This window comes from Mesoplodon bidens (genome assembly GCF_964165515.1).
Source record: "Mesoplodon bidens genome assembly, chromosome: 15".
NCBI classification, from domain to species: domain Eukaryota; kingdom Metazoa; phylum Chordata; class Mammalia; order Artiodactyla; family Ziphiidae; genus Mesoplodon; species Mesoplodon bidens.
In genome coordinates, this window is record NC_138171.1 from 34,672,454 (window position 1) to 34,688,642 (window position 16,189).

At 39.1% G+C, this 16,189-nt stretch overlaps 1 protein-coding gene across 1 annotated transcript in view; it reads left to right on the forward strand.

Annotated features, from left to right (window-relative positions):
- Positions 1-621: 621 nt before the first annotated feature.
- The window catches only part of LOC308628315 (cytochrome P450 3A24-like), a gene marked incomplete at both ends in the record, with an annotated part of 35,261 nt that continues 19,693 nt past the window's right edge, over positions 622-16,189 (forward strand). Inside the window, 9 exon segments of the mRNA XM_081255143.1 lie at positions 622-692; positions 1,218-1,311; positions 3,248-3,300; positions 5,679-5,778; positions 10,168-10,281; positions 10,528-10,616; positions 11,858-12,006; positions 14,824-14,951; positions 16,045-16,111. Of these exon segments, the coding sequence (XP_081111269.1) occupies positions 622-692; positions 1,218-1,311; positions 3,248-3,300; positions 5,679-5,778; positions 10,168-10,281; positions 10,528-10,616; positions 11,858-12,006; positions 14,824-14,951; positions 16,045-16,111 (865 nt within the window).

Consider the following 16,189-nt stretch of genomic DNA (forward strand, 5'->3'; position numbering starts at 1 on the left):
GTGATGGACATATTAGGATTGTGTGCAGAGGACAGAAGTTTGCCAGATGAAGAAGAGGTTATATCTGTTCAAGGAAGTTGGTTAGGAAAGTCTCTAAAACAGTGGGTTCTGTCTGAGCTGGGATTTGAAGGATGAACAGGAGACTTATACAGGAAACAAGGACATTTCTAGGCAGAGGAAACTGCATGGGTAAAGATCTGTAGACCTAGCTTGTTGGAAGAATTTCAGGTATTTTAAAGTGTGGGCAGTTATGGAGACAAGGGTAGTTTAGAGGAGATATGGTCAGTGGCTTTATGTGAGTTTCTGTAATGGTTGGGCTTACTGATAACACTGATTGAGTTGATATTGAATTGTCACAGATATAAACTCAAGGGAGGTCAAACTAGAGTGTCCCTGATGCTTTGCCAACCATCAAGGCAGGGAGGGCTCATGCAGGTGGAGCACAGGTGGCCCTTCTACTGGCTGCAGCTCCAGCTCTACCCCCTTCCCAGAACATAAACCTTCCAGCCTCACTGAATCTCCACTGGCCCAGAAGGGAAACTCCACACTCAAAGGCCTGCAAAGAATAGCACACCCAGCTGAAAGGAAACTCAGAGGAGGGAAACTCAGAGGAAAGTGGCCATGGACCTAATCCCAAGCTTTTCCATGGAAACCTGGGTTCTCCTGGCTACCATCCTGGTGCTTCTCTATATGTGAGTAACTGTCCAGGCTTGTCTCCTCTGTGATCTTGGACGTGGGGTGCTAATCAGGTCTCCCTTTCCTTGTCTGTTTTGAAGATCCAAGTTAATGGACCAGAAGTTGCTAAAGCTTTGGGTACTACCAAAAAAAAAACCTTTTCCCCTTTCTACCTAGAATGAGAATCTCCAAATCATGGAAGAGTCAAGTAACTAATAAACATGATAATTCCCTGGAAGATTCCTGCCTCAACTTCTCAGGAACACTCAAATTGGAAACATTTATCAAGTATTCATTCTAAGATTGGGACCGTGAAGACTTCAGCTGCTTTTATCTAATCATCATTACTTTTTGTGGGTGTCACAGTGCAGGTGGGAAAGGAGGTGATGAGTGAATGTAATATCACTTTTGGAATCGCTGTTATTATTTATCACCTACATGTTACCTCCCTAGGCTGACTGTCCAATTCTGAGTCAGTGACTGGTCAGCTCCAGCACTTACTACACAATCCCTGTGACCTGGTTTTCTTTTTCACTTTATAGATATGGAACTTATTCACATGGTTTTTTTAAGAAGCTGGGGATTCCTGGGCCAACACCTCTGCCTTATTTTGGAAATATTCTGTCCTACCGAAAGGTGCGTGATGTTTGAACTCCAGCTTTGCTTCTTATGGTTGCAAATCTCAGCTGAGTTCCATAATAAAATTTCCCCTTCTCAAGAGAAAGGTCTGAAGTTTCATGCTTTCCAGAAACGACACCATAAGCTCCACTCAGCACATGGCAAAGTTTACCCCATGGCTCCATTTTCAGCTGTTAGGAGCCTCAGGTTTTGCCGCCTCAGACAGCCCAGCTCTCTAGCTGATTCAGCACAGGACTTGATGTCCCATCTTGTGAGTATTGTGAAGAGGATTTTCCTTCTGCCAGGTGCAGATTCCCAGGAAGGTACAATCCCCCTTAGGAGAAAAGCATGAAGGGGGTGCCCAGTCATGACTCATTAAGCTGTGTACACTACAGTCAGGCTTTCCTTTTGCTAGCATGTGCTGTGGGTACCCTTTAAAAAAAAAAAACATCCTCCTGGATTGATAGGAAACTTCACTTTCTGAGGCAACCCTAGTATTCACCATTGAGTAATTTTCACATACTTGAATTCCCTCAAGAACTGCTAACCCCAGCAGTTATTTCCATGCTCTAATCCACCTCTTGTACTGGTGACTATTTTGGAGATTTGAGAGATGGAACAAGAACTTTCTGTTTTACTTCTGTGTCTTCAAAGGAGGCACCTCATGGATGAGTTTGAGCAGAGAGAGAGTGTAACGGAGACTAGATAGTGGTTGTCTTCCACCTCAGATATTTAACTACTAAATGAACTGTGGGTTAAAAAACAAAAAACAAGGCAAAATTACTTATGCAAAATCACTAGAAAGGACATGATTTGGCAAAATTATTAAAATTTTAATTTAACTGAACAGAGTGTACTAGGTGACAGGTGGACTGTGAATTCTGGCTGAGCCTTGATATTAATCCAGCTCTGATGCCTTGCCCAGGGCCTGGCCCCTGAACTGAAGGTCATGAGCTATGTCCATATTTCCAGGGGGCAGAGCCTTGTGTGCAGGCTGTTCTCTGGCTCAGATTTCCTTTCCAGCAGACATAAGGCTTGTTTCTCAGATCCTTATTCTCCCAGCTGAGGTCTTCATTGTCTCGTTACTGCCTATGAACTTACTGAACTTTTTTCTCTCTGAAAAAGCAATAATTTATTTTCCACCGTTCCCGGATGAACTCCTTAGTAGATGCACTCCAAGACCCACATTTCTGGGACTTTCTTTTGCATAGTTAAACCATCTAATATCACAGCAGAAACTTAGCTACAGGAAGGTTTTTGTTGTTGTTTGTTTGTTTTGAAGTTACAGAAGTGAAAACTCAGGGCAAGTGTTTTAATTGCACTGTCCTTTGTCCTTTGTGTAGTTGTGGCATCTCCCCATCTTTTCCGTGCTGAGCTGGCAAACTAGAATGTGATCTACTTTGTCATTCATTCATTCACTCACTCACTTTCTCATTCACCACACACCCTAGATGTTTTTAAACCTGCTAGACCCAAAGAGGTTACTGGCGCCTTAACTTCCTTATTCTGCTAGAATTCTAGAGGGGGCTCATGAGATAAATGAAAAGGCTGCTTAACTAGGAGATGAAAGTGTGTGTAGGAAACTCTTACCCTCAGCTTCAGTTTTCTCACTTGTCCCTGGAGGATTAACTCAGTGGGTTATGAGATTTTAGAGATAACACGTGCTCAAGCAAAAACCCTCAGAAAGACAAGGAGTAATTAGTATTCACTGACAAGGGTAAGTGTTTAGTATCTACAATACTCAAAGAGAATTCGAGTGATTTTAAATTCTCCATTTCAAATATCTCCTCTATTTTGTCTTCTTTCCCCTAAGATGTCTCTGAATAAGAGTTTCCTTGCATTTGCCAGTGGGAAATAATAAGCCTGATATCATGCGATTCAAGTCGTTTTTGTCCCAATTAGAGGTAAAGTTCAATGCATTTAAACTAATAATCCAATTTTTTTTCTCTTGCAGGGTATTTGGGATTTTGACAATAAATGTTTTAAAAAGTATGGGAGAATGTGGGGGTGAGTATTCTAGAAACTTCCATTGCATAGACTTGTTATGATGTGGCGCCCCCCTGTGGTGTGGAGGACAATCTCAGCCGGGAGCTTCTTGAGATGAAGCCATGTATCGTTAAGCTTTGGAGGCTTGTTCTACCAGGGATCCCGGATGTCACCAGGTATCCAGGTCCACAGTCTGAGTCAGGCCTGGAGAGTCACAGGTCATCATTTTGCTCCAGACTTTGAGGCCCAGGGACTCCTAGCATCACTTTATGCCCAGTACCTTGCTCTTCCCCCCTTCACCATTTTTTCCTTCCTTGGGGCAGCTTTAATTGCATAAAGTGCATTATTCCAGAACATTCTAACATCTGCTCACAAACGTACTTTTTATCGTCTCCCACATGATTCACTTTTAATTAAAACCCAAAATTCCTTTACCTAAATTTTGGATTTAATATGTCCTTTTCAAAGAAGGACTCGGGGGTATAGGTAACAAGAAAAGGAAACCATTTCTGCTCAGCTTTTAAAAAATTTCTCTGCACTTACGTAGTTTAGTTTGTTTTTTTTTTAAGTCAAGACTTTTCAGAGCAGTGTATAGTGGTACTGCTTTAACTACTCTATTCCTCTGACTTAGAAGAGATATGTGGGATATTTCTAACCCAGAGTGTTTCCAATGGGCTGAAGGACTTGATGATTTTGTAGAGTGGCCCCAGCTGATCTTGCAGTGGCTGGTCCCTTTTGCAGCTGCTGGAGGTTTGGTGAGAGCAGCAGGAGAGATGTAACGTGGTGACTATCTGCCAAAAGCAAGCGGGAAAAAGTTCTTCCTCTCTGTACCTCTTCATCTTCTCTCATCAAGTTCTCGGAAACCATAGGGCTCTGCTGAGTTGCCATGGCCCCAAAAGGCAATGTGATTGCGTGGAAAAACACATAGCACTGGATTGCCACTGGACCAGCTCCAAATGCCCCTCCAACATTTAGTACTTTTGAGCTCTGGATGGAGTCATTCTTTCATAGTAGATCCCAGTTCTCTTTTTAGAAAATGTTTCTCATGCTTAGGTGTAAATAAGAGCTACCTGGGAGGGCTTGTTAAAAATAAAGGCTTGGGCCCCGCCCACCAGCAACACTGAACCTGGAGGATCTGGGATGGGGCCCAAGAATCCGAATTTTAACTCAGAGTGTAAGAAATACTAAGGCTGGAGTGACATCATAAGTATAAAGGGTTACCCCAAACCACTATCCCTTCTGTACCCAGGTGTTTTTGAAAACACGTGATGGGAAGAAGGGAAATCATCCAAGAAATATGGTCAATCAGATGAAAAAGCAGATTAAGTGCCTCCTCAATCCCTTCTGTCACTGCTTCAACACTAAATGCACATGACACTCACTTAAACCCTCTCAGATTTAGTTCTCATCCATTTTTATATGGGATCACAAAACCATTTGAAATTCCTGTGTGAAGTCAGAGGAATAATAGGTAACATGTAGAAAACCTTCCACTGTGTTCTAGCCATTGCAAACGATTGATAGAGGAAACAAAATGCCGGAAGACAGTGTGATTAACTTAGAGTCAGCCTCATGCCAGTGGCCCATTCTCATGAACGGGCATCCTGACAGTCAGGAGATCAGGCCAAATTGGGATGTGTCACATCTGAGGAGTCAGCTTTGTGTGGTACATGTGTCAAAAGTGGGCCTGCCTAGCTGCTGATGGATGTCACCTACATGGAGCCCCAGGCCCACTTGGAACCCATATCGAAGAATAAATATAAATAGTGAAAAGAAAATATTTTAAAAATGAATTTATACATGTTCCTCTGAATTACTTTATTCTCTCAGTCCTTTTGTTTCAAATCCTTGGTGCTACCAAGGATATCTCCTTGTTATTTAAAATATGATTTCCTTTAAAAAAGTATAAAGTAAGCGTATTTTTGAAAATAGAGCAAAGAAACTTTTCATAATCCTACTTTCACTTGTTGAGCATTCTTAATCTTCTTCCATTTGCAGACACATTGTACATATTTATGATCAGTGTGTCTTCAAGTTTCAGCTATTACATCATTGCATTTTTCATGCTTTTGATATATCTTCAAAAATGACAGAGTGGGTGGACTCTCCATAATTAATTATTTTCTGTTTCAAGTTAATTAACTTGCCTTCAATTATTTACTAAGCTAACTTATGTTTTGATATGAAATATTTTAAAGCCCTAAGATTTATGAAGTTGGTATAGGAAATACCCATACACACACCACCTAGACCTAACCCACGTTTTAATGTTATTTCTAACCATGATCTCTAGGACTAGGGATTATGTAACATCTAGTTGAAAATCTGGACTTGTAGTTGTGGCTCCAGCTGCAGAAACTGGCTCATTAAGTTTAATCAGCTCTGTTTTCCCTACACAGGTTTTTTGATGGTCGACAGCCTGTGTTGGCTATCACAGATCTAGACATGATCAAAACAGTGCTAGTGAAAGAATGTTATTCTGTCTTCACAAACCGGCAGGTAGGCATGCATTTTAAATTTTTAATTAATTAATTATTAAATTTCCATTTTGAAATAATTATAAATTCACAGCATGTTCTCAAAAGAAAAAAATACAGGGAGATCCCATGTTATGTACCCTCGTCATGTTTCTCCCAATGATAATATCTTGAAAAATTATAGTACAGTATCAAAGCAGGAAATTGACATTGATTCTATCCACAGAGCTTATTCAGTTTTAATCAGTTTTTTGTGCACTCATTTTTTTTTTTTTTTTTTTTTGTACGCGGGACTCTCAATGTTGTGGCCTCTCCCTGTTGCGGCCTCTCCCGTTGCGGAGCACAGGCTCCGGAGGTGCAGGCTCAGCAGCCATGGCTCACGGGCCCAGCCGCTCCGTGGCATGTGGGATCTTCCCGGACCGGGGCACGAACCCGTGTCCCCTCCATCGGCAGGCGGACTCTCAACCACTGCGCCACCAGGGAAGCCCTGTGCACTCATTTGTGTGTATGTGTTGCTGTATGAAATTTTATCATGTATTTAGGTTTGTGTAACTACCTCCATCAATATACAGAACTGTTTCATCACCATAAGGCTCCGTCCTACTATTCTTTTATAGTCACGGTGAGTACCTTGTCTTTTCCTCTTATCTGGGTCTTTAGCACAGCAAACTTTTTTTTTTAATTTGGTGAGGCCAATTTTTTCTTTTATGGGTTGTACTTTTGATGTCAAGTCTGAAACCTCTACCTAGTCCTAGGTTCCAAAGTTTTTCTCCCTTATTCCTCTAAATAGTATGTAGTATTATGTTTTACATTTAAGTCTATGATCCATTTTGTGTTGATTTTTGTATAACATGTGATGCTTAGGTCACAGTTCTTTTGGTTTTTGTTTTTTGGGGGAGGGGTTTGCCTGTAAATGTCTGTGTTGTTCCTCCACCATTTGTGGAAAGACTCCTTCCTTCATTAAATAGCTTTTGCACCATTGTCAAAAATCATTAGGGCCTATTTCTGTGGGTCTATTTCTTACTCTCTGTTCAGTTCATTGATCTATATATCTATCCCTCCCCCAGTACCACACAATCTTGATGACTGTAGTTGCACAGTAAGTCTTAGCAAGTAGAATATTCCTCCCCCTTAATTTTTTTCAGAATTGTTTTAGCTATTTTAGGTCCTTTGCCTTTCCCTACAAATTTAGGATAAGCTAATCTATGTTTGCAAAATACTTGCTGAGGTTTTGATAAGAATTGAATTAACCCTTACATCAACTTGGGGAAAATCTATTATTTTACTAGGTCACATCTTTTTTTTTTTTTTTTTTTTTTTTTTTGCTGTACGCGGGCCTCTCACTGCTGTGGCCTCTCCCGTTGCGGAGCACAGGCTCCGGACACACAGGCTCCGCGGCCATGGCTCGCGGGCCCAGCCGCAGCGCGGCATGTGGGATCTTCCGGGATAGGGGCACGAACCCGTGTCCCCTGCATCGGCAGGAGGACTCCCAACCACTGCGCCACCAGGGAAGCCCTAGGTCACATCTTTGAATCTATGAACATAGTATTGTTTCTCAATTTATTTAGGCTTTCTTTGATCATTTCACAGCAGTTTGTAGTATTCAGCATAGAGATTTCATACATGTTTTGTTTTATTTATACCTAAATTATTTCATTTTCTTTAGAGTGATTGTAAATGGTACTGTGTTTTTAATGTGTTGTCACATATTCATTGTTATTATATAGAAATGGGGTTGAGTTTTGTGTGTTGATCTTATATGCTACAAACTTGTTCAGGTCATTTATTAGTTCTAGAGATTTCCTTATTATTTCCTTGAGAATTTCTATATTGACAATTATATCAACTGAAAATAGGAACACTTTTTTTCTTTTCCAATTGGTATGCCTTTCATTTATTTTTCTTGTCTTGCTGCACTAGCTAGAACTTACTGCACTAGTTCAAACTTTTTATAATGTAGGAAAAGAATGGTGCATTGTTCCTGATCTTTCACCACCTAAAATTTTTTATTTATTTATTTTGGACAAAAGAATTGTATATACTCAAGGTGTACTCAACATGATACCTTGATATACATATATGTTGTGAAATGATTACCACAAACTAATTAACACATACATTCCCCCCTCATGGTTACCTTTTGTGTGTGAGTGGTATGAATGTTTGAGATCTACTCTTTCAGTAAATTTCAAGTGTGCATTACAGTATTATTAACTTGAGTCACCATACTGTAAATTAGGTCTCCATTTATTCACCTGATAACTGAAAATTTGTACCCTTTGATCAATATCTTCTCCCCCTCCCCCTGCCCCATCTCCCACTAGCCTCTGATAAGCACCATTCTTCTCTACGTTACTATCAGTTTGAATTTTTTTGTTTTTTTTAGATTCCATATATAAGTGAGATCATGTGATATTTATCCTTCTGTGTCTGGCTTAATTCACTTAGCGTGTTGTCCTCAAGGTTCATCCATGTTGTAGCAAATGGCAGGATTTTCTTTTTTAAAGCTGAATAACATTCCATTATATATATAATTATTCACACACACACATTTCTTTATCCATTCATCTGTTCATCTACATTTAAAGTGATTGTAGGTCGGACTTACTGTTGCAATTTTCTTAATCCAGGTGTTTCATAGATTCTTTGTTTCTTCTTTTTCTCTTCTTCTTGTCTCCTTTGTTATTTCATGATATTTTTATAGTGGTATCTTTGATTCCTTCCTCTTTATCTCTTTATCAACTATAGGTTTTACTTACTGGTTAGTGAAGCTTACAGAAAACATCTTATACATACATATAACAGCCTATTTATTCTCATTCAAAAGCTGAATGTTTTTACTCTCCCTCCCCTACTTATTTTATGTTTTTGATGTCATAGTTTACAGTTGATCCTTGAACAGTGTTGGGTTTAGGGGCGCTAACCTTCCCTGTAGTCAATTTGCATATAACTTATAGTCCGTCCTCTGTTATGTGGTTCCTCTGTATTTGAGGTTCCTCCATCCCTGGTTTCATATCCACAGATTCAACCAATCATGGATCATGTAGTACTGTAGTATTTACTATTGAAAAAAAATGCACCTGTAAGTGGACCTGCATAGTTCAAGCCTGAATTAATTAAGGGTGAATTGTACATCTTTTTATATTGTGTATCTATTAACAAATTATTTTAGCTATACTTTTTAAAAACTCTTTTGTCTTTTAACATTTACCCTAGAGTCATAAGTGATTTGCACACCACCATTACAATATTACTGTATTCTGAATTTAACTGTATATTTACATTTACTAGTGAGTTTTATTATTTCATATGATTTCATGTTACTAGTTAGTATTCTGTCTTTTCAGCTTGAAGACCTTCCTTGTAAGGCTGTTCTAGTAGTGACAAATTCTTTCTGCTTTTGTTTGTCTAAAAATGTCTTTATTTCTCCCTCATTTCTGAAGGATCCCTTTTTTGGGAAAGGTATCCTTGGTTGGTTATTTTTTCATTAAATGTTTTATATATTTTAACAATGAACTCATTTGGGCCTGGGGTATTTTATGAAGAGATTTTAAGTTAGTACTTCAACTTATTTACTTGATCTTTGCAAAGTACTGACTTTATTTTTTTTTGCTATAGTTTTTTTGTTTTGTTTTGGTTTGTTTTGTTTTGTTTTTGGCATATGCCCTTTATCAAGTAGAGGGAGTTTCCCTCTCCTCCTAGTTTATGAGTTTTCATCATGAATGGGTATTGGAAATATCCATTTTAAAACAAAATTTTATTTTGGAAGAATGTGTAAATTTCCAAGCAGGTTGGTTTGATAGGCCAGTCCCAAGTTGAGAAATAGAATTACCTTTTTTCCTTCTTATCCTGGGCAAAAAATGTAGGAGAAAATGTTTTTTGTGTAATTGCATTATTTCTTCAGACTAGCAAATAGATTCCTAATCTTTCAAGTGCTAAGCACTGTTTTTAGAAACAATCACCATATCAAGACATCCCTTTTTCCACTTGCTCAGGCTTTAGATATATGTAAAGACAGAACTTGTCTGAGTCAACATACACTTTGCCAAGGCTATCTGGCTATCTGTCACCAATACCCTTGTACTTTGCACAGCCCAGGAGGATGAACTAGGTCGTATGCCTGTCTCTTCCTCTGGAAGAACAGTTTTCCTACTATGTGGGTCATTTCATTTAAAAGGAGATTGGCATATAAAGTCCGGAAATGATGTCAGGTGGCTGGATGTCTCCTTGACCCTCACAGGAAGCTATGCATTTGGGATAAATATTTATTGAGCATCTAGCATAGGGCCTGCTTCCAAGTAGACAGTCACTAAATATTTGTTGAATAATTGGTGCATATTTAACACAATTTCCAAAAATGTCGAGACTTTCAAAACTTATGTAGGGTAAAATGTGTTTTATTCAACTCTAGGTGTTTGGTCCAGTGGGAGTTATGAAAAATGCCATCTCGCTGGCTGAGGATGAACAATGGAAGAAAATACGAACATTGCTGTGTCCAACCTTCACCAGTGGAAAGCTCAAGGAGGTAAGAAAAGAAGAGGACTTTCAATTAGAAACGTAAAGAATAAGGTAGAAAATAAAATCACAGTCCTTTTCCAGGGAGGAGGCTACTAAATTCGAGCTTCCTAAAATAGCCTTTTATCTTCACCTCCTAGAAGAGACATTATGAGATTCGTTATCAAATGTCACTGCTCCATTCATGGGAAAGTCAGGTCCTTCTAGGACTTGAGTCTCCACATTTAACTTCGGGTGGTGTTTATTTTGTGTCTAGATGTTCCCCATCATTAGCACGTATGGAGATGTGTTGGTGAGGAACCTGAGCAAGGAAGCAGAGAAAGGCAAGCCCATCACCGTGAAAGAGTAAGTAGGGGTGAGGCTGCTGGTACCTGAGCTCCACTGAGACCCTCCAGCTGCCTGCCAGGGAGCCAGGTTCCCACTGCTGAGTTACGGTAGTGACCAGACAGAAGTAGATATGTGGTGGTACAACTCCCAAAGGCCCATCCCAGAAAGAGAGGTGGCTCACCAAAAAAGCAGGACAGCCAGGAGAGAAGGAAGAAACGTGACTGCACCGATTTTGAGTGTGGATGGCATGGAATGGGGGCAGGGAAGGGACTTGGTACATACTGGTAGGCAGTGGGTGACGTACAATCATCACAATATGGAACTTGGAACAACTTAGATCTCTTCACAATCTGGCTGAGGACACCTGCAAATACTGAATGTTAAATCTTGCCACCACTCCCCTTTCCGTCGGTCCAAAAAGACAGAAGGCCTTGTACGGGCTGTGGGTAGGATGACCATAGAATTGATCATCTAAACTGAGATTTTTTTCACTATGCAGGAACAACAAGTAAACTGGGACTGCCCTGGAAAACCTGGGGACATAGGATCACTTAGCTGTTAAATCCCCTAAGTCAATTTTAGAGTGATTTATTTATTTTTAACGAGAGACATTTTTACTCTTTACCCTTTACAGAAATGAGTCTGCCCCCTGGGCAACCACAGATCACTGGAGTTGAGGAAGTGTGGGTCTTTCAGGATCCTTAGCAGGGGTGTAAGACAGTGAGGGATGATGTTCCTGGCAACTCAGAACAGGTTGCTGCTGTTCTCTAATGTGCTGAAGAGGAATCAGCTCTGAGCACAGGTTCTGTGGTGAGGCAAGATCCAGATCAATGATCAATGTCCCCTTTCTTGACTCCCCCAGGATGAGTTAATTTTACACCCTTGGTTCTGCTCAGACACAGTCCTTATACACCTATTATTGCCTGTAGTCAAAACACACTACTGTACTTTGTCTGATTATGGGTGTCTATCCCTCTATGACTGAGCTCCTTGAGTTTGTGGGGGGACATCTAAATTGCCTTAGTGTCCCCATCCCTCCTGGCACAGGGCCAGCTGCATCACTGGCACCTCAGACACACCTCATGAGTGAGTGATAGTAGCACAGACTCTTCCATGGTCCAACAGGTGGTTCTGAAAGAGTGTGGCTCTTTACCTGCCTTGTCTGGGCATCTGATTTTACATGCACTTCTTGTTATATGGGTTGAGTAAGGAGAGTAAAGAGGTGTTGACCTTAGTTGTTCATATCTTTCTCTACTCAGCTTCTTTGGGGCCTACAGCATGGATGTGATTACTGGCACAGCATTTGGAGTGAGCATTGATTCCCTCAACAACCCACACGATCCCTTTGTGGAACATACTAAGAAGCTCTTAAGATTTGATTTCCTTGATCCACTCCTTATCTTTTCAGGTATGTGGACTACTATATTTCTTTTTCTTTATTTCCTTCCTTCCTTCCTCCCTTCCACCTCTTTCTTCCTTTTATAGATATCTATATTGAGATATAATTTATATACCATGTAATTCACCCATTTAAAATATACAATTCAATAATATTTAGAACCTAAGTGTCTGTTGACATATGGATGAAGAAAATGTGGTATATATATGTATGTGCGTGTGTGTGTGTGTGTGTGTGTGTTCGTGCCCAGTGGAGTTCTATTAAGCCATTAAAAGGAAGGAAATTCTTCCATCTGCATAATGTGGATATACCTTGAAGGTATTATGATAAGTGAAAAAAGTCAGACAGAGAAAGACAAATACTTAAATGCTGAATCAAAAAGAAGAAAATCAAACTCATAAAAGAACTATTTCGTATTTTTGATTACCAGAAGTGGGGTTGGGTTGTGGGGGAATTGAATGAAGGTGGTCAAAAGGTACAAACTTTGAGTTATAACATAAATAAATACTGGTGGTATAATGTGCAATGTGACTACAGTTAAAACTGCTGTATGATATATTTGAATGTTGCTAGGGCATAGAGCTTTGCTTATTGCACCTTTGTGGTATAAGTTTTGAAATCAGGAAGTATGAGTCCTGCAACTTATTTCCTTTTTTCTTTTCCCCAATATTTATTTGGCTCTTCTGGGCCCCTTGAAATTCCATATGAATTTTAAATTCAGCTTGTAAATTTCTACAAGGAAGCCAGCTAGGATTCTGATAGGGAATGTGTTAAATCTGTAGAATTGATATCTTGACGATGTTAAGTATCCTGATACGTGAACATGGGATGTTTTTCATTGACTTCGATCTTTATTCCAACAATGTTGCAGTTTTCAGAGTAGAAATTTTGCACTTTTTTGTTGACTTATTCCTAAGTATTCTATTTTTTACATTACTATAAATGAAGTTATTTTCTTAATTTCACTTTTGGATTACTTATTGCAAGGTATAGAAATACAATTGATTTTTGTATATTGGTCTTGTATCTGAAACCCTGCTGAACTTGTTAGTTAGTTCTAATAAGTTTTTAGTGGAGTCTTTATAATTTTCTATATACAAGGTTATGTTATTTTATGATAGAGGTTGTTTACATCTTCATTTCCTATATGGATAAGTTTTATTTCTTTTTCTTCCCTAATTCTCCTGGCTAGGACCTCTAGTACAATGTCAAGAAGAAGTGGTGAGAGAAGCTTCCTTGTCTTGTTCTTAAACTTAGAGGAAATCATCCAGTCTTTGATGATTAAGTATGGAGTTATATGTGGGTTTTTCGTAGATGGCCTTCATCAGGTTGAGGAAATTCCCTTCTGTTCCCTTTTGATGAGTGTTATTATCACAAGAGGGTGTTGGATTTTGTCAGTTGCTTTTACTGTATATTTAGATGGTCATATGGTTTTGTTCTTTATGCTATTGAAACTGTGTATTACACAACCTTGCATTCCTTGAATTAAACCCCCCTTTGTTGTGGTGTATACCTCTCTTTATATTTTGCTGGATTCATTTGTTGAGGATTTGTGCATCCATGTTCATAACATATGTGGACCTGTAGCTTCCTTTTCGTATGCTACCTTTGCCTGGATTTTTATCAGATTAATACTGGCCATATAGAATGAGTTTGAAAGTGTTTCATCCTCTTCTATTTTTTAGAAGAGTTGTAATCCTTCTTTAAATATTTGGTAGTATTCCCCATTGAAACCATGTGGACCTGAGCTTTTCTTTGTCAAATTGTTGGTTTTTTCTTGATTACTAACTCAAACTTTGTACTTCTTACAGGTCTATTCAGATTGTCTATTTTTTTTTGCATCTGTTTCTGTAGTTTGTGTCTATTTTATCTAAGTTATCTTATTTATTGGCATAGAGTTGTTTATGGTGTCCTTTATAGTCCTTCTCATTTGTTTAATGTGAATGGTAGTCTCCCTTCTTTAGTTTCAACACTGGCAATTTGTCTTTTTCTCTTGGTCAATCTAGCGAAAAACGTCTTTTAAAAGAATCAACCTTTTGTTTCATTGATTTTCCTCTATTGATTTTTTATTCTCTAGTTCATTAATTTCTGCTCTCATCTTTATTATTTTCTTCCTTCTGTTTACTTTAGTTTTTGTTTGCTCCTGTTTTTTCAGAATGTTAAGGTGGAAAATTATTAGGTTATTGATAGGAAATTTTTGTTCTTTTAAAATGTAGGTAAATAAAGCCATAAATTTCTCTCTGAGCACTCCTTTCGCAACATTCCATCAGTTTGGGTATGTCGTGACTTCATTTTTATTCACTTCAAAGTAATTCCTGATTGCCCTTTTGATTTCTTCTACAACTCATTGGTTATTTAGGAGTGTATTGTTTAATTTCCACACATTTGTGAGTTTCCCAATTTTCTTTCCATTATTGATTTCAAATTACATTCCATTATGGTTGAAAGACATACACTGTATTAAATCTATCTCATTATTTTTTGAACACCATGATTAATTGAAGTAGCAGACTATGGTCTGTTTTATCCAAAGAAACTGTAGTTCAGTAGATAAAAGTCAATGAAGTCCACAATGTAATCCTGTTCCTCTGGTCACGTGAAAGATAGAGGGAGGACCACTGATCTCAATACGATAGTGATGACCCCTATATGTGGACTTGCCCTTGCTCAGGCCTTGGCTTGGAAGTCTGATCAAAGGTCATAGAGGGACTGATCCTGGTTGAGAGCCCTGGTGTCTCTTACTCTCTGATTGGTAGTGCAAATTATAATTGCTCCAGGTAAATTTTGCATTTTTACTCTGCTTTCCTTTTATCTTTTCCCTTACAGCACTTTTTCCATTCCTTCGTCCAGTCTTTGAAATATTAAATCTCTCTGTGTTTGCAAAACATGCTGTGAATTTTATCACAAAATCTATAAAAAGGATGAAAGAAAGTCACCTCAAAGATAAAGAAATGGTAAAATCTGGTGGTGGTGACATGAGGGTGTTCACCTTTTGGTAATTTATTGAGCTGTATACACATGACTTATGCACATCTCAGCATTTTTTAAGGTAGGTAGAGAACTACAGATTTTAGAGTAGAAGAGTTCTAAACTTGGGGGTAAATAAATATATAATTTACCTTTGGGGGTAAGTTCTTTGGGGAAGAAGATAAGAAACTGAGTCAGAGAGAAATGTTTAAGTTTAAAATAGGTGTGCCAATTAGTATATCACTGCATAAATATTGTTGAGTTAAGACTTTACCATTTCCCTTCAATAAATTGTCAAAGGATAAAAATTACTGTTTATAAATGATTTTACTCATATTTCACCAAATATTCGATTGGCAAAGAATCACTTCAAATCTGAGCCTCCTATTTTACAGATTTTCCAATGGAATGCCCCATCAGGCACCTGGTAGAATGTAGTCTGTGTTAAATTTGAGCCCTCTCATAGGCTGGGGTGGGCAGGGGTCTTCTGCTGGCAATGAGGCTGCAAGCTGGTTAAGCCGGCTTTGCCTCATGAGGCCTGGAGGCCAGCACAAGGATGTCTGCAGGTCAGGGGGACAGGGCTGGGTATCCCAGGAAAGCACTGAAAGTTGTGTAGCATTCTGGAAGGATGGGGCTCTTGAAGCTGCTTCTACAAAAGCTGCCAGTGAACTCTGCAAATATCTGGGTATTAATTTATGTGGCCATTCCTTAAGAATTAAAGCTGGAGGGAAAAAAAGATTGAGGTTTTTTCTTCTTGCTCTCCTGGGCAAACAGGTATGACAGGAGAGAGAGCAGGTTACTCTTTGGTTAAGAAGCTGTTTCAAAAGCCAGAGAAGACAAAGATCAGGGAGTGAGGACCACAAAGCAGTTGGGCGTGATGGGTTTCTCTCAAGGAAACATCATGATCTCCAAGATTTGTAGGTGGATGTTTTGTTCACTGAGGCCTCAGTCAGTACTGGTCAGCCTTCTGCTCTTTAAGGGGACATATTCTCAGGAAAGAGGTGTGAAATATGCACTCCTGATTTATTTCTGACTTCACAGGTGACTTTCAGTCATTGAAATTTCTCTTTCTGCTTCTAGCACCGAGTGGATCTTCTTCAGCTGATGATTAACTGTCAGAATTCCAAAGATGTGGACACCCATAAAGGTAACCAGGGAGAGCTTACGAGAGGCTGCTGTGGGGAGGCGCAGAGCTAGGGTGTGGTTCTAAAAATGTGCAGGAAGT